General features: G+C 49.5%; 3 protein-coding genes across 5 annotated transcripts; 2 read left to right on the forward strand and 1 right to left on the reverse strand.

Annotated features, from left to right (window-relative positions):
- Window positions 1-242: 242 nt before the first annotated feature.
- Window positions 243-16,945, reverse strand: reps2 (RALBP1 associated Eps domain containing 2). Its single transcript, XM_067229872.1, is given in 20 exon segments — window positions 243-1,602; window positions 3,197-3,302; window positions 4,012-4,139; window positions 4,228-4,314; window positions 5,643-5,720; window positions 5,804-5,865; window positions 6,336-6,463; window positions 6,609-6,654; window positions 6,845-6,922; window positions 7,300-7,385; window positions 7,706-7,753; window positions 8,101-8,180; window positions 8,182-8,296; window positions 8,586-8,649; window positions 8,805-8,943; window positions 9,587-9,693; window positions 10,890-10,998; window positions 11,161-11,333; window positions 11,632-11,755; window positions 16,633-16,945. Coding segments are annotated over 20 exon segments (2,007 nt in total). The 5' UTR covers window positions 16,816-16,945; the 3' UTR covers window positions 243-1,536.
- A 1,728-nt stretch (window positions 16,946-18,673) lies between these two features.
- cltrn (collectrin, amino acid transport regulator) lies at window positions 18,674-21,838 on the forward strand. The gene is made up of 6 exons (XM_067229934.1): window positions 18,674-18,800; window positions 19,603-19,661; window positions 20,106-20,191; window positions 20,583-20,699; window positions 20,942-21,136; window positions 21,332-21,838. Exons 1-6 carry the CDS (start codon window positions 18,674-18,676, stop codon window positions 21,465-21,467), a joined length of 720 nt encoding a protein of 239 aa, XP_067086035.1. The 3' UTR covers window positions 21,468-21,838.
- An 801-nt stretch (window positions 21,839-22,639) lies between these two features.
- mdp1 (magnesium dependent phosphatase 1) lies at window positions 22,640-24,647 on the forward strand. Of its 3 annotated transcripts, none has more exons than XM_067229938.1 (6): window positions 22,640-22,794; window positions 22,930-22,993; window positions 23,163-23,344; window positions 23,514-23,621; window positions 23,830-23,915; window positions 24,276-24,647. In XM_067229938.1, the coding sequence occupies exons 3-6, from the start codon at window positions 23,223-23,225 to the stop codon at window positions 24,362-24,364; spliced, it is 405 nt and encodes a 134-aa protein (XP_067086039.1). In that variant the 5' UTR covers window positions 22,640-22,794; window positions 22,930-22,993; window positions 23,163-23,222; the 3' UTR covers window positions 24,365-24,647. The 3 variants fall into 3 exon arrangements, with proteins under 3 accessions (XP_067086039.1, XP_067086037.1, XP_067086038.1); XM_067229936.1 differs by having other exon boundaries at window positions 23,216-23,344; XM_067229937.1 differs by having other exon boundaries at window positions 23,237-23,344.
- The last annotated feature ends 1,973 nt before the right edge of the window (window positions 24,648-26,620 follow it).

Here is a 26,620-nt window from a genome sequence, read left to right on the forward strand (position 1 = left end):
CAATCCATCTCTAAACTTTTCACTCTTTCTCTCTGTGGAACAGGATGGCAGGCCTCAGGAGTTTTAGGTAAACAAATACTGAGAGATGTTGTTCGTTACGTGTGATTTCACTTCCTGTTCCTGAACTCTGCAGATTATTAACGTCTGAAAAGTTCCACAGATGGGTGTTTCCCAGCTCCTGTTATCCTTGAGACTCTGGCAGGAGCCCACCAACTGTCTGACAAACTTCTACAAAAACAAAGTAAAAATAGATTTTCTTTAATTGATTGATCCGTTTGTTGACTGTAACCTTCCACACAGGTGTGTCAGAGAGGATCACTTCAGCACGGAAAAATATGTAATTTTTTTCTCCCAACATAACTGAACACTTACTGTCCGCCATTGAACACACAAGCATGCAGTCACATAACCATGTTCTAAACCGTGAACATGGAGACACGGTCATTCCTCAACACAACACACACCTCAACACAGGTGTAACATGCTTAACCAGCACTACAGGGTTGCATAGAGAAATAAAACACACATACAGACTTCTAACATCTCAAACATCCAAGGATTCATAGCTTGTTCTTCGCTACACGATCCACATTCCTGTTCACACTGGTTCTGTGGCCGGCGTGGATATTTTCATGTTTAACGTTGATCACAAAATCAGTGATGTAACAGAGATACAGGCGAGGAGGAGGAGAGGACAGAAAACATCCCATAATCCTAGTATACACATTCAGAAGAACCTAACTCAGATCCCATGGCAACCGCAAAGATGAATTCCAATTAAATATCAACCCAAAATATGTGGGAATTCATTTGAACAGTGACCTAGTTAAAACAGTGGTAACTTGCTGTGGTCTCTGACAGTCATAAACTTCATGCTTCATTAATCATATTCTGTATTAGACAATCAGCATCATGTATAACGATTTATGCACTTCTGGGAAATATTACATTCTTCAGTAGCACTATCACTTTTCTCACACACAGGTGTGCACACACACAGGTGTGCACACACACACAGGTGTACACACACACACACACACACACAAACACACACACACACACAAACACACACAGAAAGAAAAGGAGATGACCCACTTAGTAAAGTAAGAGGTGATTATGACAGAAGCAACCCCCACATCTGACACCAAAACTATAACACAAAACAAATAACACAACGTGTAAAAACAAAAGTTTTATGGACAACATTTGCTTTCAAAACACCTTTTTCTCCAGCAGCACTGGAATGGTCGAGTCCTGTCTGAGGCTACCGAGGTATTTCCGGCGGCGGTGCTGTGGCTAGCTGGGTTCACAGCTTCAGCCCCCGCGCCCTGCCAGCACTCCTCCTCACCCCAGCACACACACACCCTCAGCAGACAGCAGGCTGGGGGAGGCCTGGGTCCTGGAGCTGGGGTGGGGGAGGAGCTAGGCAAGGGGAGGAGTGTGTGTGAGTGTGGGAGGGGGGGGTGTTCTGAAGCTGTGTGTGTGTGTGTGGGGGGGGGGGGGGGACCCAGGTCAGTCTCAGGGCGGTCAGGGTCATCATGACGGCAGGGGTCGGAGGACTTCCAGCTGAGACTCCAGAGTGACTCTCTCCTGGTGGACATCCTGGGGGGGAGGGGGGGGGAGAGGGAGGAGAGAGAGGGGGGAGAGAGAGGGAGAAAAAGACAGGGAGAAAGAGAGCAGAGAGAGGATACATTAAAGTCAGATCTCTCAGTCAGATTCATTTAGCAGGTCGTTAAAGTAATGACACCCTCCCCCCTCGACACTCTCTCTCCCTCTCTTCCCCCAGCTCAGGGCTTCCCAGTTGGCAGTGGCTCTATTTTGGAGAGGCCAGTTGTGAATGCCACAGGCATCCTAGTATTTCAGGAAGCCCTGGTGACTGGATCGGCACATACCGTCTTCCTCCTGCTCCTTATTCAGCTGGTGTCAGCATGAGCAGCTAAATCAGGCCGTGGGAGAACAGCCCAACCTGAATGGAGGATTCAGCCAGCTCTGACTCAGATGGAACGCTACAGTAAAGTGACACTCGATGGGAATCGATCCTAGCATCACACCCCAAACAGTGAATGGTGTGTGGAGGGTGGAGTGACACTGGAGACGACCGGCCTGCGGGATCAAGCCCTGCAGCTCAGGATACATGTCTGAGTCATGGTGAGCTAAAGACATGGAGGAGACACTCTGCAACGTGAGGAGAGACTGGGAGCAGTGAGAGGAGAGAGAAAGGAGGAGGAGAGACAGAGAGGAGAGAGAGAGAGAGAGAGAGAGAGAGAGAGAGAGAGAGAGAGAGAGAGGAGAAAGGAGTAGCAGATAGAGGAGGGGAGCAGAGAGAGAAAGGAGGAGAAGACTGAGAGGAGAGACTGAGAGGAGAGACTGAGAGGAGAGACAGAGGAGAGGATGACTGCAGGGCCTCAGAAAGAGAGAGAGAACAGTATGCCCCGTGTGTGTGAGGAGAGAGAGGCCTAATACAAACAGCCACATCGCAGACAGACACGTGTGAATGTGAGTGAGCGTGCGTGTGTGAGCGTGTGCCTTTGAGTGTGTGTGAAAGGAACAGAAAGAGAGAGAGGACAGAGAGATCCATTAGCTCTACTAAGTGGTGTGGAGTTGAACAGACAAATGGAAGGGGGTGGGGACTCACGTCAGGGGACACGTGTGTGTGTGTGTGTGTGTGTGTGGGGGGGGGGGGGGGGGGGGGCTAGAGGTGGTCAGAAGGGGGGGGGCTAAAGTAAAGAGCATTTGTCATTACACTGAGCCGTTAAGACGACACACCTCACATCTCGTCCTCAACACAGCAGACTGCTGGAGAGAGGACAGTCACATGTCCTGATGTGTTTACATGACTGTTGTGTTGGTGTGTGTGTGCTGGCGTGTGTGTGCTGGCGAGCGAGCGTGAGTGTTGCCTTGTATCTATCGGGTCATCGTGTGTTCAGTGAGGGGGGCGGGGGAGGGGAGGGGCTTTCACACAGCTCTGGGGGATGAAAGAGATGGAGAGGGGGAGGAGGGAGGACAGTATGGCCACCAGGCAAATCACTAATGCAGCTGACACACACACACACACACACACACATTTGCTCTCACATACAAAACACACACACACACACACACACACACTTCCCCTCACATACACACACACGCACGCACACGGCCAGGGTGCTGTGAGGAGAGCATGAGAGGTCAGAGGTCAGAGGGAGGGTCGGACCTTCAGCTGCTGCTGTAGCTCACTGTTCAGACGGGTCAGAACAGCATTGGTCTCCTTGTTCTTACGGATGGTCATCTGGATCTCCCTCCTCATCCTGGAGGCCAGTCTGGGGAGAGGGAGGGAGGGGGTGAGGGAGAGAGGGAGGGGGAGGGAGGGAGAGAGAGAGGGACAATAAAGAATGAGTGTGGTCCCAGGCTGGCTTTGTGAGACAGTAGACATACAGACACACAGGCAGACAGACAGGCAGACAGACAGACAGGCAGACAGTAGACAGACAGACAGACAGACAGAGAGAGAGTAGACAGAGACAGACAGACAGACAGACAGACAGACAGGCAGGCAGGCAGGCAGGCAGGCAGGCAGGCAGGCAGGCAGGCAGACAGCTCTTCCTAAACTCAGCTCAGAGTCTCGGGGCTTCACATCGATCAAAGCCGCATCGTGAGCTGTCACCAAGGTTACTGATGGCCCTGCCCTAACGACCCCTCTCCCTCCAACATGGCTACCGAGTCGCATGTGTTAGACTCATCAGGGTGCGCCGGTGTTTACCCACGGCGGAGCGACCGTCAGATTGGGTTACCGTAGAAACACAGGGCTCTGGGGTCAACTATCAACCTGAAGGCCTTTTCAAGATCAATCATTTGAAACGATGTGGTTTCACTTTACTTGCAATAAATCAGCGGTGCAGATTCTCCCAGAAGGAACATTCCACACCAGGACAATGTGTGGCTGCACTTAACGGACATGACAGAATCATTTATTGGTATTTTGTGACATTTAGTCCATTATTTATCTCTGTATGTTTTTCCCTTTCTCACTTTTGCTTGGTGGGCGGGGCAAATGGTGTGACGGGAGGGGGCGTGGCCTCCAGGTTCTGGCTTTCTGGGCGGTACTTCCTGCGAACCGGCTTCTGGGGGGCGTGGCCTTGAGGGACAACAGGAAGTTCCTGGAAACCAACGAAAAACATGTACGTGAGTATACTTACACAGAGAATACAGACCAGCATGCATGAATGTACACGCACATACACAGACCTGTTTAGGGGTGTTAGTGAGGTCCTCGGTATTAGAGCCAAGTCTGTGAGATGGACTCTTGTGGTCAGGTTTAACACTGCTCTCCTCCTACAGACAGGCAGACAGACAGGCAGACAGACAGGCAGACAGGCAGGCAGACAGACAGAGAGACAGGCAGACAGGCAGACAGAGAGACAGAGAGACAGACAGACAGGCACATTAGCCCAGTGGCAGAGAGCCCAGGCCATCGCTGGCCTCTGGATGTTTGTTATTGTTGTTCTCCAGAGGAGCCAGGTTTTTACTGGAACTGGACTGGGACTTTAAAGGTTGTTTACACCCCACAGCAGTGACTTGGTGCGTTTTAAATACATTCGTAAAAGTAAATGAACTAAGAGTGGGGATTTTCTCAAACTGGATCCCTTTGCAATTTTTATGCATTACAACATATCTGAAATGCTAACACTGTATTTAAATACAAAAAAAAAAAGCAGTATTTCCTAGAGGGTGGAGGTCTTGCGGTGGGTGATGTGGAGGCTGATGGTTTAAACAGGCTCCCAGGCCTGATGAGAACTGGGATCAGGAACAGAAAAAGCTCCTTCGCTGAGCCGTGAGACTCGCTAGCAGCTGGCCGCAAACACACACACACACACACACACACACACACACACACACTCGAAACTTCCCACACTACCGCTGCTGGAGTGCAGTCCTTAGTGGACGAGGTCAAGTGTGGCTTGTGTGATGTGCACCACAGCACCACCAGGTGGTGAAGCAGAGGACAGCAGCAGACTGAGGCACACCTCTGGAGGGGCGGGAAGACGATAGCAGGGTCTAAGTGGCTCCAGGAAATATGAACTGTGTGAGAAACAGCCAATAAGAGAAGAGAGTGGGACTGACTAGACAACCAATCAGATGTTGAGTTTGCCGGTTGGCATGTTATTCATTTAACAGATGCTTTCATCCATAGCGACATAGAAACAGACCAGGTGTGTGTTTGTGTGTGAGAAGGTGTGTGTGTGTGTGTGTGTGTGTGAGAAGGTGTGTGTGTGTGTGTTTGAGAAGCCAAGCCTTCCGTCACCGTAACCTGATCTGACGCCAAACTGGTTCGGGGGCGTCCAGGGTGTTCATCATGCTGACAGGGTACACACACACACACCTATGCACACACACACACCTATGCACACACACACACCTATACACACACACACACACAGAGCAAGCCCAAGTTGACAGATTGAGGAAGGAGAGGTGAGGACAAACAGGAAGAGCAGACATGAAAGAACGACAGCTCACTCTGACATAAATAACACCTCATGTGTAAATCCCCAGTCCAGCACACACACACACACACACACACACAGTCCAGCCAGCACACACACACACACCTAGGAGGAGGAAGAGGGAGAGGAGGATGAGGTTAGTGATGACAGGTTCACCTCCTCTCTGAAGCGAGTGAAGTCAGCGAAGTTTGGCTGCTTGATGCTTGTCTCTGCTGAGCCCTGGAAGACAGGAACCTGAAACACAGCAGGGGTCAGAGGTCAGAGGTCACTACCGATAATCTAAAGTGTTGATCAGACTGGACCCAGATGAGCAGTACCTGGCTGGTGGGAGGTCGAGGGGGGAGGGCAGGGGGCGGCTGGCCCCACACACTCTTTATCCCTGCGGGAGAGAGAGAACATTCTCTCAGGTTCTCTCAACACACACTACACACACAAACTACACACACATACAGAACCCCTGCACTTTGTTCTCAGGACTCATATTTCACCTGGAAAACACTAGAGTTTGGGAAATATTTGGACAAGCACAATTTCAACATGACTAGATCTTATCGACTGTTTTGTACTAGCCTGTTTTGAAGCTTTCACTTGGCAAAGCTAACAGTTGACATAACCCCTCTCTGGTTCCCGTCGGGTCCCACCCAGACTGGAGCAGGGCAGTAAACCAGCCTAGCTGCACCACTACACTACTGTCATGTTCTCTCTGAAACCAGGACAGAGTAATAACATAGACCTCCATGAAGATGCAGTTTTAGGTAAATAAGGAAAGCTTGAGTGTGTGTGTGTGTATGGTGTGTGTGTGTGTATGGTGTGTATAGTGTGTGTATGTGTGTGTGTGTGTGTGTGTACCCTGCTGCAGCAGCTTGTTGAGGTCCAGGGACGAGGCTCTGGAGTGAGTCTTCTGGGGGCGGGGTGGAGGGGTGGGAGGCTCCTCCTTCTTCTTCATGGCCTCATCGATGGAGGTGCTGGAGAACGACCTGAACACACACACACACACACACATCCAACAGTTACAACAGAACTACAGCATTGAAGGACCACAGATGTGTGTGTGAGGTTACCTGTGCCTCGTTGTGTGTGTGTGTGTGTGTGTATGTATGTGTGTGTGTGGGAGGGGGTTACCTGGGCCTGGTCCTGGACTTCATGCTGGGGTCCAGGTCGAGAGGTTCTGATCGTCGGAGGGAAACACAAACGAGATGTCAGACTTCTGCATCACGGTGCCGTCTGACAACCAGGAAGTGAGAGGTTCCTGTTCCTTCCTGGCTGGACTGGAACCCCAGCGACTGTGTGTGTGTGTGTGTGTGTGTGTAGTCACTGGGAGTGTACAGTGTGATGACATTCACACAGGGGACTGTCACCTGGTCTCCGTGGTAACGTGCCCACCCCTGTGGTGTCTCCCTCCTGAGGAGAGACCACCGCCCTGCTGATACTGGACTCTGCACACCAACACACAGCAAGACAACACTTACAATAGTAAGAATAATCAAATCAAAACAATATTCATTTTGCAGACACTTTTATCCAAAGCGACACACTGATGGGATTTGAAACTGCTACCTCTTGATATGCAGTCAAATATTCAAAATGTTTCAAGGGAAATGATGCTAAAATTGACCTGTCATCAGTGACTTCATGCTAATATCTAACCAATCAGGAGACCGGAGGATAAAGACTAGTTGCTCACTTGTTTTCCTTCTTTTTTTTCACATGTAGTGACTTGACTATGAAGGGCGACCATAGTTAAAATGAATTATTATTACGAAGGAAATGCTCGGAGGAGAATTGTAGATGTTCTCACACGGAGTCAGGTTACCTTGCCTGATGTCTCCGGGCACGGGGGGGGCGCGAGGGGGAGCGCGAGGGGGGGAGGAGGGAGCCCGCTGCAGCGACACACTGCTCCTACAAGCAGACACAGGCAGGGGTTAACACACCTGCACGCCAGCATGCTGTCTGAGGGAACTGGCAGCACTGAGCTCACAGCAGCCCTATAGCTACACCTAGTGGCTGTTTTGTAGCATGACAACACTTCTGTGTTGTGGAAGTGGAAAAGAGAGGACAGGTTAAGAAAAGAGAGGAGGAGAGGTGAGGTGAGGAGAGGAGGAGAGGTGGGGAGAGGAGGAGAGGTGAGGAGGAGAGGTGAGGAGGAGAGGTGAGGAGAGGAGGAGAGGTGGGGAGCAGAGGTGAGGAGGAGAGGAGGTGAGGTGAAGAGGAGGTTTTACCAGTTGTCTGGGATGTGCATCCTCAAAGACGATGAGGGCCGCTGTACTCTGTCAAACACAAAAACAGTTACCTTCTTGGAGAGATACCAGCTACCCCCCCCCCCCCCCCCCCCCCCCAGGGAGCACGTCTCTCTGAGTTACAGAGCTGAAACACAGCCAGAGATATCTCCTGGGTGGATATAAGACTCAGTCTCGCTTTCTACCAGGGGACGTTCTGTCTGTCTGGGTTTAGATCCAGCTGCAGCTCAAGCTAACTGGATTTAGCTCCTTATTACAATCAGGTGCTGGTGATTAGAACTGCCTGCAGGACTGGAGAGATTTCCAGGATCAGGAGAGCTAAGCATGCCATTAAAAATGTCCCGTGTCCATATTCTGTCTGAGAGGGGGGGACTCACCTCTGGGGTTTCGGGGGGGTCCAGGGTGCCCCCTGCCAGCTCCAGGCCCACGGCGGGGTGCAGGGTGGGGGGGTGCAGGGTGGGGGGCAGGGTCTCTGGAAGGGCGTATCCGTTCTTGCGAGCCACGATGAGGTGGAACGCCGTGCAAAACTCAGAGAAGGTGAGAGCACCATCTCTGTCCACATCACTGAGCTCCCTGGAGACACACACACCCACGCGCACACACACAGACACGCATGGGAGAGAAAGAGGAGGGGTCAGAGGTGAGACGAGAGGGGAAGAGGACAGAGGGGATAGCAGAGTGCTGAGTCACAGTGAAGCTGCAGTCTGTCCTCATCTCTCTGTCAGGGAGGACTGATGTTGTGGGTGATAGTGTTCCCAGGAGACACACAGTTTATGTCCTCTCCTCCTCCTCATCCTCAAATTTCCTCCGCTCCTCCTCCTTTCCAATTCTCCTCCTCTCCTCCAATCTCCCCTCCACTCACCATATGTGGGAAAGTTCTGGAATTGGAAGCTTAGATTTCGTAAAGAAATTCTTAGCGATGGTTCCTGGAACAAGAGAGAAGAGTTCCAGTTAAATGTATCTCTTGTGTCGATCACAGGACCTGAGCATCGGTACCAGTCTACAGTCTTCAGCCATGCCCTCTCTCTGTGTCTGGTCAGACAGACCTCCAGGCGGAGGGGGGTCGCCCCCAGGGCCCTACCCAGGATGAGAGCTCCGAGGTCAGGCTGAAGGGTCCTGAACTGGTGGGTGTAGTACTCCCTCTGCTCCTCCGTGATCCTCCAGGGGTCCTCAGACTGCTCCGACACAACCCTCTCCTCCAGCCTCGCCCCGGACAGGCCCTGGAGGGAGCAGGGAGGAGAGGATGGGGGAGGAGGGAGGGGAGGATGGGGGAGGAGGGAGGGGAGGAGGAGAGGATGGGGGAGGAGGGAGGGGAGGAGGGAGGGGAGGATGGGGGAGGAGGGAGGGGAAACACATACCTGTCTGAGAAGCTACAAGTGATAAACCCTCTAGCCTGGTGGATCTCCTTGTGAAGGCTAGACACCAGGAGACTGGAGAGAGACACACCAGGAGACTGGAGAGAGACACACCAGGAGACTGGAGAGAGACACACCAGGAGACTGGAGAGAGACACACCAGGAGACTGGAGAGAGACACCAGGAGACTAGAGAGAGACACACCAGGAGACTGGAGAGAGACACCAGGAGACTAGAGAGAGACACACCAGGAGACTGGAGAGAGACACCAGGAGACTAGAGAGAGACACACCAGGAGACTGGAGAGAGACACACCAGGAGACTGGAGAGAGACACCAGGAGACTAGAGAGAGACACACCAGGAGACTGGAGAGAGACACACCAGGAGACTGGAGAGAGATACCAGGAGACTAGAGAGAGACACACCAGGAGACTGGAGAGAGACACACCAGGAGACTGGAGAGAGACACACCAGGAGACTGGAGAGAGACACACCAGGGGGCCCTACCTGGACCAGCGAGGAGGGATCCTGAAATGCCTTGCTGCCATGGCGACCAGGGGAGGAGTGATGCTCCGGCTGGATGGTAGGTCTCAGACTGAGTTTACTGTCATAGGCTGAGGAGAGGAGGAGAGGAGAGGGGGAAGAGAGGAGGAGAGGACAGGAGAGGGGGAAGAGAGGAGGAGAGGAGGAGAGAGGAGGAGAGGAGGAGAGGACAGGAGAGGGGGAAGAGAGGAGGAGAGGAGGAGAGGAGAGGAGAGGGGGAAGAGAGGAGGAGAGGGGAAGAGAGGGGGAAGAGAGGAGGAGAGGAGAGGGGGAAGAGAGGAGGAGAGGAGGAGAGGAGAGGAGAGGGGGAAGAGAGGAGGAGAGGGGGAAGAGAGGAGGAGAGGAGGAGAGGAGAGGGGGAAGAGAGGAGGAGAGGAGAAGAGAAGAGAGGAGGAGAGGAGAGGGGGAAGAGAGGAGGAGAGGAGGAGAGGAGAGGGGGAAGAGAGGAGGAGAGGAGGAGAGGAGAGGGGGAAGAGAGGAGGAGAGGGGAAGATGAGAGGAGAAGAGAGGAGGAGAGGGGAAGAGAGGAGATGAGAGGGGAAGAGAGGAGAGATGATAGTTGTAAGTTCTGACGAAGCAGAGTCTGGAGGTTTGTGCGAGATTAAACGTGTTAGAGATGCGATGAGAGGAAGTGACATGTGGACATTAAAGGAGGAAGACAGAAGTCATCTGAGTGTTGATGCTGGAGGAGGGGAACATCTCCACACTCCTCAGCTCTGCTTCACAGACTAGACCTGTTGAATTATTCACAACGCGCCGCAGTCTCAACAGACCCGCATCATCAGAGGAGAACAGGTCAGATCAGGGCAAAAACACTCCTGTCAGCTTAATAAATACAGGAACTTACAGCATAAACATTCAAACGAATATGCTGCATAAACATGGCTGAGTAAACATGGCCACTAAAAAGTCAAATTTTGAAAAGAAAAAAAAAAAAAAATATGTTTTGTATGAAGAATATATATCTGATCTGGGTTGTGTTGGGCAGTAGAGGAAGTTTTAGTAATTAAGTTTTAGTTTTCCATATTAACGGTACATGCGTAGGTGTACATGTGAGGGGGAAAGTGAAACCAACCAATTTCACAGTCAGTAGTTGAAGTTTGCTGCTCCAACACACCTGATTCAAATGAATGGTCGTTACCAGGCTTCTGCTGAGCTAGATAACGACCCGTTCATTAGAACCAGGTGTGCGGGGGCAGGGAAGGACAGTGGGCCCTGAGGACCTGGGTTGAAGACCGCTGGTCTAGATGATTGGCGGTTGTCTTACCCAGTAGCGTGTCGGCTCCGTTCCTCTGCAGGGCGTACGGGTAGCTGTGATAGGCCGATGGGGAGGGGGGCGGGGAGCTAGCTGGGGAGCGCGGAGGCGACCAGACTTCCTGTCCACACAAACACATCCGACCACTCAGTACACGATGAGCATCATATCTCGTTAAGACCTCGGCCTGTGTCCTGGTCACCATGGAGACAAAGCTTGGTCTGTGTCCTGGTCACCATGGAGACAAAGCTTGGTCTGTGTCCTGGTCACCATGGAGACTCACCTTCCTCTCCGTGCCAGCATCGAGGTGTCTGAGGGCTCTGGGGCCCCCCGCAGCCCAGGAAGGGGCCCCTGGAGGGGGGCAGGGCTGGCCCTGGGCCTCCAAACCTACAGGGGGCGCTGTGAACCGCGGCTCCGCCTCACTCTTCATCCCAGGGAACCGGGGGAGGGGCAGATCTGGAGAAGAACACACACACCTGGTCACACATACACACAGACCTAGTCACACACACACACCTGGTCACACACACACACCTGGTCACACACACAGAGACAGTGAGACAGGTCTGACTACAGTATAGAGGTGAGACAGGCTGCTCTGGAGTCAAACGTTCCTCTAACGAACAATCAAGACGACCTCAAGACCCGAGTGCCCCACGCGACTGCCCTGTAATCCAGATAATCCCTAATCCCAGGGTGTTAGGATAAGCCCAGATCTGGTTCTGCTGTTAAGACGGTACCGGGACAGACTCACCGGCCGCGAGGCTGTCCAGGAGCACCGGGTAACCGGCCTGTGCCGCCGCCAGCAGCTTCAGCGCCACGTAGAACTGGACGTTACCGTAGCAACCCAGACGCTGGGCTCCAGACACCTCCGTCACCTGCAGGAGAGACGGGCCAACTGTCACCGGGAGATAACAGGATGTACTCAGAAGATGGTTATGTTATGTCCAAGGTGATTTACATAACGGGGGATGCGGGTAGATTTGAACCTGGGAAGTCTCGATCTGCAGTCAAGTGCTGTAACCACTGAGCTGAGATGTTACAGAGACATTTACATTTACATTTAGTCATTTAGCAGACACTCTTATCCAGAGCGACTTACAGTAAGTACAGGGACATTCCCCCCGAAGTAAGTAGGGTTAAGTGCCTTGCCCAAGGACATAACGTCAATTGACACGGCCGGGAATCGAACTGGCAACCTTCAGATTACTAGCCCGACTCCCTCACGCTCAGCCATCTGACTCATAGATGGGTTACTGTGAGGAGTGAGACTCTGGTGAGGAGTGAGGAGTGAGACTCTGGTCATGTCAGTTGATGGTTGAAGAGGACTGTCCTGGTGTACCATACTGGGGTCCTCTCAGAGAGCTACCAAGACCACCAAGCCCCCCACCCTCCCCCACTCACCCAGTACCCTACCAACCGCACAAGCCCCCCACCCTCCCCCACTCACCCAGTACCCTACCAACCGCACAAGCCCCCCACCCTCCCCCACTCACCCAGTACCCTACCAACCGCACAAGCACCCTCACCCCCCCACCTACCCCCAGACTACCCCCCCCCCCCCCCCTCCACAAACACAGTCCTGGCAGGACTAGTTGATCCTATAACAAAGCGTTTGTGATTAAGCACAGATGACTTTAACAGAAGCACGAGAGCAAAGCAGATTAATTATCTAGGCCAGCCAACACAAGCCCCCACCCCAAACACAAACACAGGAGCCACCCTGGGGGGGGGCACATGAAGGCCTCACTCACAGCTGAGGGTATTTTACTACACTGCTTCCATTTAAGAGATGCTTTTATCCAAAGCGATGTGGGGGTTGAACTTATGAACTCTTGTTCTGCAGTCATGGGCTGTAAAACTGAAGTTTTAAATGTAAAACTTCAGTTTTACATTTAAAGAGGGGGGAGAGGGAAGGGGGGAGAGGAGAGGGGATAGAGGCTTTTACTTAAATCTACAGAACAATGCTCCACTTTTACTAGTTTCTGGGGATTATATTATGGCATTAATCCTCCAGAATTCGACCAGTGAAAGCTGCATTTTGAAAAGAGGGCATTAGGGAACCATGAGGAGCTGTTGTTTCCAGTCCTGTCTGTACCGCTTCATCAGAGCGGAGCAGGGACAGGAGCAGGGACAGGAGCAGGGACAGGAGCAGGGACAGGAGCAGGGACAGGAGCAGGGACAGGAGCAGGGACAGGAGCAGGGGCAGGAGCAGGGACAGGAGCAGGGACAGGAGCAGGGACAGGAGCAGGGACAGGAGCAGGGACAGGGACAGGAGCAGGGACAGGAGCAGGGACAGGAGCAGGGACAGGAGCAGGGACAGGAGCAGGGACGGGAGCAGGGACAGGAGCAGGGACGGGAGCAGGGACAGGAGCAGGGACGGGAGCAGGGACGGGAGCAGGGACGGGAGCAGGGACGGGAGCAGGGACGGGAGCAGGGACGGGAGCAGGGACGGGAGCAGGGACGGGAGCAGGGACGGGAGCAGGGACGGGAGCAGGGACGGGAGCAGGGACGGGAGCAGGGACGGGAGCAGGGACGGGAGCAGGGACGGGAGCAGAGACGGGAGCAGGGACGGGAGCAGGGACAGGAGCAGGGACGGGAGCAGGGACGGGAGCAGGGACGGGAGCAGGGACGGGAGCAGGGACAGGAGCAGGGACAGGAGCAGGGACAGGAGCAGGGACAGGAGCAGGGACGGGAGCAGGGACAGGAGCAGGGACAGGAGCAGGGACAGGAGCAGGGACGGGAGCAGGGACAGGAGCAGGGACAGGAGCAGGGACGGGAGCAGGGACGGGAGCAGGGACAGGAGCAGGGACAGGAGCAGGGACGGGAGCAGGGACGGGAGCAGGGACAGGAGCAGGGACAGGAGCAGGGACGGGAGCAGGGACGGGAGCAGGGACGGGAGCAGGGACGGGAGCAGGGACAGGAGCAGGGACAGGAGCAGGGACGGGAGCAGGGACGGGAGCAGGGACGGGAGCAGGGACGGGAGCAGGGACAGGAGCAGGGACAGGGACACGTATCGATCTGCTCTGTAAACTGAGACGAGAAACAATTTACAGAAACACACTTTGGCAACTCAGTAACAACAGTTTGTCAGAGTGTCCGTGTTCGCTGGCAGAGAGACAGGAAGAGAGACAGACAGGCAGACAGACAGACAGGCAGAGAGACAGGCAGGCAGGCAGAGAGAGACAGGCAGGAAGGCAGGAAGGCAGGCAGGCAGGCAGGCAGGCAGGCAGAGAGACAGACAGGCAGACAGGCAGGCAGGCAGGCAGGCAGGCAGAGAGACAGGCAGACAGACAGACAGGCAGGCAGGCAGAGACAGAGAGAGAGAGAGAGACAGACAGACAGACAGGCAGGCAGGCAGAGAGACAGACAGACAGACAGACAGGCAGGCAGGCAGGCAGGCAGGCAGAGAGACAGACAGACAGACAGACAGACAGGCAGGCAGGCAGGCAGGCAGGCAGAGAGACAGACAGACAGACAGACAGGCAGGCAGGCAGGCAGGCAGAGAGACAGACAGACAGACAGACAGACAGGCAGGCAGAGTACAGCCTGAGGAGGTCTGGGAGAACTGCAGCTCCAGTTTACTGCTGGTGCTGCAGCAAATTAAAGATTAAAGAGTTGGGCAGAAGGACCTGCTAGCCTTGGCTTCTCTCCTCATGACCTGGTCAGTCAGGAATCTGGTCAGTGTGTGATGTGGTCAGTGTGTTATGTGGTCAGTGGTGTGGTCAGTGATGTGGTCAGTGTGTGATGTGGTCAGTGGTGTGGTCAGTGATGTGGTCAGTGTGTGTGTTCAGATAAGAGACCTGACCCTCACCACCACACAGAGAGAAGAGAGATAACACTGTGTTTCAGTACACAGGAGAAAACAGGCTCTCGTGAACTGAGCTGTTTCATACAAGGTTGTACATGTTATACATGTTTTAGAAAGGGAAAAAGGAGAGATGTATATATACAAACAGGCAGGCAGGCAGACAGACAGACAGGCAGACAGACAGACAGACAGACAGACAGACAGACAGGCAGGCAGGCAGGCAGGCAGGCAGACAGGCAGGTAGTGTGTGGTTGTTACAGCGCTGGTAGTTCATGAGAGACCAGGGGGGTGATGATAATCAACCCTGTTGTTCACACAACAGAAGATTAGTTCAGCAAACGTCACATGACTCCATGTAAATGTTATGTAAATATGATCAGTGTCATTCACATCCTGCACAGACAGACATAAAGGTAGACAGACAGGTTCTTGAACTGGATGCCTGTGTTCTCTGTGGGCCCTGAAGTGTTCAGCTGGTCACCCCAGCTCAGGAGCCCAGGTGACAGCAGACTGAGATCATTCCAGACACTCACACCAGAGAGCTGGTGTGTACAGACACAAGCCAAGATGTCTTCAAGCTCCAACAATCAATTAGTGATGAACACAAGAACAAGAGGTCATTATCTCTCCTCCTCTGCTCTCTCCTTTCCTCTACTGTCCTGTCCTCCATGGAGGAATTTAACTAAATCATTACACTGACACAGTTTCAAGGTCTGCTTACATGATTGTGTATTTTAAATGGCCAGACAGACAGACAGACAGGCAGTAGGCTGACAAGGAGTGAATCTGTGGGCATCTGATGTGTGTGTGTGTGTGTGTGTGTGTGTCTAACAGCCCAGAGCCACGGCAGACGGCCAGGCAGGAAGTGGAGGAAGCAGAACAGCAGCCAAACTTCCTGCCGCCACACAGACACACAATGGTCGCTATCGCCATGGCTCCCAGGGGCCTCTGGGAGAGAGGAGGACGGAGAGATGCTGTGTGTCTCGCTCTAAAAACAATACGCCCCTCTCGCTGCTGGGACGAGTAGGTCCTTTACACTCTGGTGAAGTTGGTTTTAAAGGCCCGACTTGAAAAATGGTTGGTTTGAAACTTTAATAATGATCAGTGTCTTAGTTTGGCCATGGTGTCTTACTAAAGATGTAGGCCTAAATGGGAATCATAATTATTACTTGGCGGGGGTGTGAGATTTGACGAGGCAGGGAGAGGTGGTGGATATTTGGGTATTTCCGGTTCTTTCTCTGCTGAAGTGTGACACGCGGGGCCAGCGGTGTCCTCGCGGCAGTGGAAAAGTGCCACGAGCCACAGGAAGCTCCTTTCCTGCCGCTCGAGCGGTTCTCATGGTCAGAACGTCACAGCTGCACATCGACCCGACCGCCCGGTTCACCATGGCAACAACAGTCCCTCAATAGTTCAACACTGTTCATCACAAGTTTTTTTTTGAGTGATTTAATAGTTTAATGAATACATTGTTTGGAATATCACTAAATTCGGTTGATTGCTTTGAGTTTTTTTTATGATGATCTTTGTCATATCAACCCCGTCCATTCCCACCTGATATAGGATGCATGTAAGGTAACAGAGCCTAAAGAAATTCTCATTTAATATAGGCTACTACATTAGTTTATGGAGTCGCGGCCATAAACGGACATCCGAGAATACTAATCAATATTGCAAATGATCATATATTTCACATTCATCTCACACCTCCAATCCTGAACGGACGGGAAGCCTATGCGATATTAAGCTACAACACTAAACGAGCCAACACATCAATTCCACTGTCTAACGACATAATTAGCCTTGCATATCGCTCCTGTTGTAAATCACCAGGTAGGCTACGGCAGGACACACCGACGCGGTCCCTCTCCCCACACCAGCCGCAGTTCTCACGCGGCAAGTCGGTAATACGACTGAGTAAGCAAACACTGAGGACCGGCTACTCACTTGATGCAGAGTCTCAGTTGGGAGCTGCGACGCCCTTAACAGTTCTCCCACTTTGCTCGCCGATAGTTTCCCCGAGCCGTCAGCCTGGCACAGGGAATGAAGACCGGAGTAACATATTTGTTCGTTTTCATTTAGGGAAATGAAACTCCGTCCGGTTGTCGCTATGCCAGGTGCCGGATCCATTCCTGGACGGACTCATGAACACGATGGCCTCAAGTCTCCGGATCCTTCCCTTAACCGGAGTTTCTGGAGGCTATTTACTCCGGGCGGTTGACGAGTTTAATGACTGGAGGTTAAACATGTCACAGGACACGATCTCCGAAGAGTCAGCCAGTGTGTCTATCACTAGGTGTCTTGTGGGCTTGCAGTCATACGCCGCTTGGCGGCGCTAGTGGCTAGAGGAAAGCAGCGGTATCTTGACGCAAATTCACTGTAGGCCCCTGTTTGATTGCGGCAACGGACCGAAACCATACAAACATACCAATGTATAGCATGTTGACTATTGTCAGCCATTTTGCCGTTTCTTATAATCGGTGTCAGAGAACTAAGCCTATGACATGACCTCTACTAGCTGCAGCATAAACGTTTTTTCCTATTTGCCCTGAGGCTAGAATTGCAGACAACGAGTCACCTTAACCTGCTTATAGCTCTGTTTTAGAACTATAAAACACATAGGCCTACTATTGTGAATGTGATCTTTAACAGTGTAGCTAATGAATTTATCTACAAAGTTAACGAACAACTTCGTGTGGGTTATGGTTAAGCTTATTATTGAACAAGGTGAACGGTGTGGTTTTTCATCTCGCGATAATGATTTCTTGCTCCCAGTCTTCGTGGCCCAGCCGGTTTTCAGATAATGAAATGTCGTTTTAACCTGTATTACAAGCACATCTACTGCCATCTTGTGTCAAGAACAAACTGCTGACGCTAAACAACACAAATGCACTTATCTAGGATGGCCCTCGGCTCCTACCTCTGTGTTTGTGGTGATGAGTGGTCAAACGGCAAAAACCAGGAAGTGGATTCCTGCTACTAACACCATTAGCTGACTCCATGCCGGTGAACTCGACCATTTGCAATATTGATTAGTATTCTTGGATGTCCGTTTATGGCCGCGACTCCATAAACTAATGTAGTAGCCTATAATAGGCCCTATATGAATATTTCTTTAGGTTATTTTACCAGACATGTAGCCTATATCAGGTGGGAATGGACACGCACATACAAAACACCCATAGGCCTACTTGGTTTAAAAATTAACAATGTATTTTTTTGAAAAAAAGTTTTTTGAGGGTTGAAAAAATATTTTCGAATAAAGGGTTTGAAACAAAAGTCTGACCACACACCAGCCTTTGAGACTTAGAGGAGCAACTCTGCTAGATGTGGACATATATCACCAATTTACCAGAAATCAATGATTGTGAGAGAACCCATACACTTCACACAAAACACCCATACTTGGGTTAAATATTTTACCCAAGTATTAACCCCTGTGCTATACTTATCTTTAGATAATAGTGCCTGCTAAATGATCACATTATGGTAAGGCAAGAGAGCTGGCTGACCAAACACACTCTGCTGGACAAACACTGTGTCGGTCTGTGTGTGGACCTGTCCAGCACGCTGTTTCACACTAACACACTGCGACACTTGGTCAAACAACAGCTACATTATCTGGAGGGCTTTCACTGACACACACACCTACATGCACAAATATACACACACACATACACACCTATACAGATACACACACACATACACACATGAACACAAACACGCACTTATACAGACACACACATGCACACATAAACACACACACACACACACACAACCATGTTCACGCGTCGCCGTGTCTTTAAACAGGAGGAACTACTCAGCCAACATCTGACGCCTGTTAAACAACACTCCAGAGAGGGCGTGGCTGTCAGAATAACTCACCCATTAAGCTCCTCCTCTCAGCCTGACCACCTGGACACCTCCTCCTCCTTGACTGCCTGGACTGGATCTACGGGGAGTTATTCAGCCCTGCCTGCTAGCTGCCATGTTGTCTCTACTGCTGCTCTGTCTGGCCCTGGCCACGGCCCCGACCCTGGCACAAGACCCGACCCCGACCCCGGCCCTGGCCCCGGCCCTGGCCCCTGCCCCGGCACAGGACCTCTGCAAGCCTGGTGAGTCCCTAGACTTAACAGTTTACTTACAAAGACGAAGCACAGATAGGCTTGGATATATTAAAGTTAATCTGTATGTGAACCATAGTCCACTTTGGTAACTTTTTAAAATTGTATTTCTTCTTACACTTTTGTGTAGAAAAAGGCATAAAATATAATGACAATGTATTGAGCTAAATACATTTGAATCAGATTTAAGTTTATTCATTTTTTAAGTGTAGTCTTCACCTGCCGGGGTCAGTCCTCACGTCTCCTCACACTGGGACGTGTGTACCGGCCTCACTGACTGTTTGTTTACGGGCAGACGTCAGACTTTGTATTGTTGTTATCGTGGAGGTCCGGGTTGGAATCCTCGGATTGTCTGGAGGTTCTAATGTCGTGTTCTCGGCTGGTTCGTGTCGGGTTGAGAAACCGCAGTACTGAATGTTCTTTTAAGGAACATCATAAGGATACTTTGTTTACCTCAGATTAGAATAGTGAGCAGAGCCAGCGAACCTTCTCTGAGACTGTTTCAATGTTTCACTGTTCAGTTCCATCGTCTGTTTCAACCAGTGAGTTCTGACTAGTCCATGTGTAAGTGTATGCTTAACAGCATAATCACAGGACAGAAATAAACATTTATGTGATTGAGACACTGTGTGAAAGATGACTAATCCTCACCTAAACTCCCCATCTTAATGAACGTACGTGTTGATTTGTGATTCAGGGCCCTTGTTTTGGCCGTTTAACATTTTTCAAAAAATTCTACTGAAAATATGACTAAATTGAATGACTTATTTATTATATTGTTTATTCTCAATAGAAACTTCAAACGCATACAAAGTGAGAATCAGTGTGAAGACTGCCCTGGGAGATCAAGCTGTGAGTAGCTGGGCTACCTGGGTGACCTATCCTGCACATTACATCTACATTTAGTTCATTTAGCGGACGCTTTTACCCAAAGCGATGAACAGATAGTAGAAATAAAGCATCTAGAAAGTTCAGCAGAAGATCAAAGATCAGAAGTGCATCGAGCTGCACCAGACCAAACTCTCCCTCAGATGTGTTCTAGAATGGATGGATGTTCACATGGACCTGAACAGTGTTCTAGAATGGATGGATGGTTACATGACCTGAACAGTGTTCTAGAATGGATGGATGGTTACATGACATGAACAGTGTTCTAGAATGGATGGATGGTTACATGACCTGAACAGTGTTCTAGAATGGATGGATGGTTACATGACCTGAACAGTGTTCTAGAATGGATGGATGGTCACATGACCTGAACAGTGTGGTGAATGTTTCTGTTGTTCCTCACCGCAGTACGAATGGAACGAAAGTGAGACGTTCCTGTTCCGAGCCACCATCGCGTTCGCTATGAGGCAGCACTTCGACACAGAGACCTACAAGTGAGTCACATGCACAGCATCTGTATGTTTTGTACATTTAGTTTCCTTTGTTGCATATTTTGTTGCATCTATGTGTCTATCTACCTCTCTATGTATCACACCATCAGTACCATGTCATGTCTGTGACGCAAATGTAGTTGTTGTGGTCTGTGTCTGGTCTGTTGTGTCTGGTCTGTTGTGTCTGGTCTGTTGTGTCTGGTCTGTTGTGTCTGGTCTGTTGTGTCTGGTCTGTTGTGTCTGGTCTGTTGTGTCTGGTCTGTTGTGTCTGTTCTGTTGCGTCTGGTCTTTTGTGTCTGGTCTGTTGTGTCTGTTCAGTTGTGTCTGTTCTGTTGTGTCTGTTCAGTTGTGTCTGGTCTGTTGTGTCTGGCGTGACGCTGTCCCTCTCCCCCAGTGTCTCCAGCGTCCTGGTGTGTAACGAGACCCACAGGGTGTCCTTCTGGTTTGTGGTGACGTCCCCTGAGGATCAGTCTGTGCTGGTGGACAAGGACCAGGTGGAGAGGGCTATCAGGTACACACACCTGGTACACACACCTGGCCACCCCCTTACTACGACATGTAACACACTGACCCACTCACTACGATTCACAAGACCCTCCTGTCTGTCTGTCTATTCATCCAAAAATCCATCTTTGTACTTTAGTAGATGATCTCTGTACTTTCATAACAATGATTACGTGGCATAAACGATGGGCGCAGATGGCACGTTTTTTCCATTCATGCATCATAATAAAACGCTTTTATGACCGACAGGAAGTACAGGCATCGCATCAACAACGTCTTCCTGCTGACTGACAGGACCCTGGAGTTCCTGGGCATCCCCCCGACCTTTGCCACGCCGGTGAACCCTGACACGCCAGCCTGGCTCATTGTGTTCGGGGTGGTAATCGGGGTGGTTTGTGCTGGCATCGTGGCCCTGTTAGTCTCTTCTGTCCTCCAGAGGAAACGGTCAGTTCTCACTCATTCGATACTTTTAAATCACTTCATCTTTTCTGTCATACATGAGTCACACCTCACCTTACCATGCCAGTGAACAGAACTCACCTGGAAAGTTCTGCAGCACAGATCAGACGTCTGTTATCCTCCCAATAATGCGAGGTAGGCCTACCGCTGAGTCTCTGTGTCCGTTTCATTCCCTTCCAGAAAGAAGAGTGGAACGGCAGGTGAGGAGGAGGAGGAGGGGAAGCCGGTGAAAGTGGAGAACGGAATTGCTTGTGAGAACCTGGAAGGCGTTCATAACGGAGCGTTCACGGACGATGACCGCTTCACGAAGATGTAACGGCTGTCGAGCGAGTACAGAGCGCGAGACAGCTCCAAAGAGACTTTAGACTGTTTGCCTAAAAGAAAAAAAACGTACTCCAAGTATGATTCTGAAGGATGTATTTTTAGAATGTATAATCAGCGGGGACTATAATTTGACAAATAATTCTCATCACATTTTAGAATAAGACAAGATGCAAGGTATGCCAGTTTTTCAAGTTTTATCCCAGCATGTAGCCTAAGCAAGACTGGCAACCGAATCAAACATGAAGTCCCTTCGGTTTCTATGGGCCTGATTCTCTGTTTTAGCTTGTGATCACATTGTACAGTATTTTCCACTGCTGTGTTTGCGTAATGTTGTGTACTGTATTTAAATCCATTTATCCAGCCGGGCTGCATGCATTTCTTACCCACTAAAGTTGAGCAGGCATTGACAGTGTATCATCAAATAAAAATAGTTATTTGATGGCAGTCAACCTTTAACCCTGAGAGACACATCAGCAAATAACATAAGAGTAAAAGGATGCTAGACCACAGTATAAGAGCAAGTTAAGAGATGATTAACACACAGTGTCTCTAGACACTGTATCCAGTTAAGAGTTAAATACCTAATAAATCTTTTTACTGCTTTGTTTTTCACCGTGACTAAGAGTAGGGGTTAGGCTACTTGTGAATTTCAATGTTAGCGGTTTTACTGTAAGACCACATTCAGTAGGGTTCGCTTTCTTTAGCTTCGTAGCCTACTATGGCGTAATTTGTTGTTATGGTGTTTGGCCTATAAATTACATGACAACAAGAATAGGCAAGACCCTCCCAACCCTTATTTTCAGCACGACTCTGCTCATCTGATCTCATAGCAGAAGAGAAACAAAGGTAGCCGGCAGGAGCGGAGGTTGGGAAACGGAGAACATTGCCTACCTTTATGTTCACTACACTGAAACATTCTGGCCTTTCACCAGCAGTTTGGCTACTTTAAAAAATGTTGCGATTAACTGAGGATAAACAAAACAACAAGATAGTTGGACAAATAGCGAACAAAAAAGAAGGAAAGGTATAGGCCTTCGAAGTTAGTAGCCCTGAAGGCTATTATGTTCATGTGTCTGGAGGTTAATGCTAAGTGCGCCCTCGTCTGGCTACCAGATGTAGTACACCCCAAGTCATCTGATTCTACTTCCGCAAATATTACGTCATGGCAGCGGCTTCATGCCAGTCACGGACTTTCGTGTTCAAGATGACAGGAGACTTTCTATAGTTTATCCAAAACTTAATTAACGGGTCAATATTCGGTAATCACTGAATCTATTTGTTGGCCATGGCTAAACCCAAACTAATTGTGTTTGACCTGGGTAAGTGTGTACACTGTACAGCTTGATATCTAGCTAGCTAGGCAGTCTAGCAATAATAATTTACTCATCTGTGGCACTGTCATAATCTGAAGTGTGTGGGTGTCCTGTTCTTTGTGTGCTTTTTTCATCTAAAAGATTACACTCTCTGGCCGTTTTGGGTAGATACCCATGTGTGTGCACCGTTCCACAGAGCCGAAGGGTGAGTGTCTGGGCTATCATGGTCTGAACTTGAAAAAAGATTTTTTTTAAAGATGACCCAGCCAGCTATCTAAAACTACTGTATTGTGTCAGTATACGTATCGACCAAATGCGGACATTCATTTATGTGGCTTAATACTGAAACTCCACCTCTATTCAAACACTTCTAGCTGCTACCCGTTACCGTAGTTTCTGATGTCCTCGCGTGCTGTCTGCCCGTCAGTTGTTGCATGTCTTTCTCCAGCGGCGGCGTGTTGGACGCCAGGGGGGACCCGGTGACCCTGTACCGGGAAACGGTGGAGGTGCTGTCCTCTATCCATAGTCAGGGGATCACGATAGGAGTGGCGTCACGGTATGTAAGCAGAAACTCATGACATGTTCGGTACACAGAAATCAAAGACAGTACTGTATCATTAACAGAGTGAATGTGTTACTTCAGCGTTGTCAGTTTTCAGCTCGTCTTTGATGATTTAATATGCAATCGCATTATTAATTAGCCATTTCATCCGTTGATATTTCAGCACCGGAGAAGTGGACGGGGCCAATCAGCTTCTTTCTCTCTTCAATCTCAACCAGTACATTTCCTTTAAAGAAATATATCCAGGTTCAAAGGTCCCCCACTTCAAAAAGTAAGTTTGAAGTTGACATCAAATCATACAAGTCACTGATGCTTCTGTACCAACCACTACAGAAACGTGTGTGTGTGTGTACAGTGTGTGTGTGTGTACAGTGTGTGTGTGAATGTATGCATGTGATCTGTAACTGTCATCCTTTACATCTCCAGGCCCTGAGGGGTTGGGTGTGTGTGTGATGTGTGTGTGATGTGTGTGTCCACAGGCTGAGTGTGAACAGTGGGTTTCAGTTCAGCGAGATGATGTTCTTTGATGACGAGAGCAGAAACATCTCAGATATCAGCCGGCTAGGTAGTCAACCTGCGCCTCTCTCTCTCTCTCTCTCTCTCTCTCTCTCTCTCTCTCTCTCTCTCTCTCTCTCTCTCTCTCTCTCTCTCTCTCTCTCCTCTCTCTCCTCTCTCTCTCTCTCTCTCTCTCCCCCTCTCTCTCCCTCCCTCTCTCTCTCTCTCTCTCACACACACACTCACACACATACTTCAGCTAAATTAATTAAATATCAATGTAAAATGTTAATGATACATGGTAGTAATGTTGCCTTCAGGTAATGTGCCATCACATGATAGTTAATGGTAGACGGTAGTTAAGCATCATGTAAAGTGTTGCAGTAAAGTGTAACTAAGGTGTTCTAAGGTGTGATCTGCTTCTCCTCAGGTGTCCACTGTGTGCTCGTACGTGACGGCGTAACCATGGCGCTGGCCAATCAGGAGCTCCAGAGATTCTCCTCCGACCATTCGTCATGACAGCAGACGGCCTTGCTTCGTGCAGTACCCAGGTGTTACCTCAGGGGGCAGTGTTGCGTCGTAAATGCACTGATTTCAAACGTCTTCGCTGCAGCTCCTGAAATGCTGTGTTCACTCTGACAACACAAACAATATGTTTGAGGTTTAGAAGAAAAAAGACTGATTAGATTTAATATTTTTGATGTGAGAAATGTTACAGTAGCCTATTGTTCAGAGAGGCGACGATTAAGCCATAATTACCCACAAAAACGAAAAAAATAAATTAAATTATGATTGAGTTTTATGAGGAATAAGTCTCGTCATGTGTCTTTAATGTTTGTTTTCTTGTCTGTGATCCGGATGCTGCTACTCATCAGTGTAACCACATCGCTGCACATCTATGGTAATTACATTATCATTAAATAATTTAATTTCTACTCGTTAATTACCTCAGTAGCATCCGTACACGCGTCTTCGACTCCCCTGTTAAGGCCATCAACCTGTTTGTAATGTGAGACGCCTCCTTGCTGGGAAACATCCCACCCACACTTACTCTCTCCCCAAAGTCCACAAAGATTGGTTCTCAAATTGGATTCTCATTAAGATGCATGGTTGATAAAGATTTAATTTCCCTGGCGATTTTGCCAGAGGCCTGAAACCAGCCCTATTCTCTGGGCCAAGCCAAAGTTGATGAACGTAGCTAACACATAATACATAGAAAATAACATTGGCATCATATAGTCGACGGCAAATGTAATGAGGTTTCAAATTATATCATTTTAGCGGAAATACCTCTGAGATTTTCTAAATCTATTTCAAGTTGAATCACTTCTTACTTGTTGTTCAGTTACGGTAAATTAAATTGCTTAATCTTTTTTATTTCCTCTGTTGTTTGGAGAGAACCCCAGGCCGACCTGAGAGAAGCAGGTTATAAAAACACTTCACATCAACATCTCCTCAGCAGCCGCGCGTTTCAACAGCAAAAACACTTTTACGAGAGAGTATGACAGAACAATTACAAAAATTATAAACCTTTTTTCATTTCCAAACACCGCTTCACAACAGTTTTAATTTTGAGTGAGTGCCCCGAGTGAACGTGTTTTTCATATAAACATTTAAAACAGCACTTCTGTAAATGGTTAGTTAGTGAAACATCCACTGATCGACTAGTTGTAAGACAGATCGTCCAGAGCAGGGCTGTTCAGTCCTGGTCCTGAAGGTCCACTGTCCTGTACAGGCGTTTCCCTGCTCCAGCACACCTGATTCTAATGAGTGGTCGTTATCAAGCTCTGTGGAAGCCTGATAACGAACATTCATTAGAATCAGGTGTGCTGGAGCAGGGAAACATCTAGAACATGCAGGACCGTGGACCCCCAGGATCAGGACTGAACACCCCTGATGTACAGCATGTACCAGTCTCTCCATACACTGGCTCTACAGAGAGGGAAACCACTCATGTTAAATAAAGTCTATCGGCTATTTAACAAAATCTCAATCCATCTCTTGCTCCAGTGTGCAAATTTGCATAGTGTTTTGTAGAGGTTAACAACAGTCAACCACAGTTAACAATAAGAGGATGTTTTCTTGTGGCTGTACAAGGGGAGATGTATTTACAGTAAACAAGCACCAGGACAATAGTGTGTATTGATGCAGTCCTCATATTCTGGAAAGACATCGGTAAGTGTGTGTACGTGTGTCCACGCGGGTGTGTGTCCACGCAAGTGTGTGTGTGTTTGTATGGAATTTAATCGTAAGTGTCCATATGTGTGTGTTGCCCAGTGTGTGTGTGTGTCCAAGTGATGTGTGTATGTTGGTTTAATGCTGCCTCTCCAATTTTAATCCACTTCTAAATGTTGCATCGGAGTAACACGGTGAGCCATCAGCAGAGTGCCCCTATTAAACTATCAATATTAAATATCACAAATCCTCTCCATATTTCATGAGGCCTATTTTTCAACAATGCAGCTTCCACGCCTGGGAATCAATATTTCAGAAAGTGAATTTTTCATAACTTTAACTTGGAAAGCCTAAGTACATTATTCATATCAGTTACATGGGAAGTTTGAAAGCGACGGATCCCCTCTATTTGTGGCGGAGGTGAGTTTGAGAGAGGTGTACGCCGATCGGCTTCACTGGCGTTCAGACAGAAACGTCACTCTGTGGCTGCAGTGAGTTCCAGTGTTCCGGCTCTCTATTGCTTTTAAACTGCATCAGTCACAGTGTTGCACCTGTCGTCTCTTGCAACTCCTCACAACTGCCACCCTCATCCCACACCCA

The sequence above is a fragment of the Osmerus mordax genome, chromosome 26 (assembly GCF_038355195.1).
Source record: "Osmerus mordax isolate fOsmMor3 chromosome 26, fOsmMor3.pri, whole genome shotgun sequence".
NCBI lineage: Eukaryota > Metazoa > Chordata > Actinopteri > Osmeriformes > Osmeridae > Osmerus > Osmerus mordax.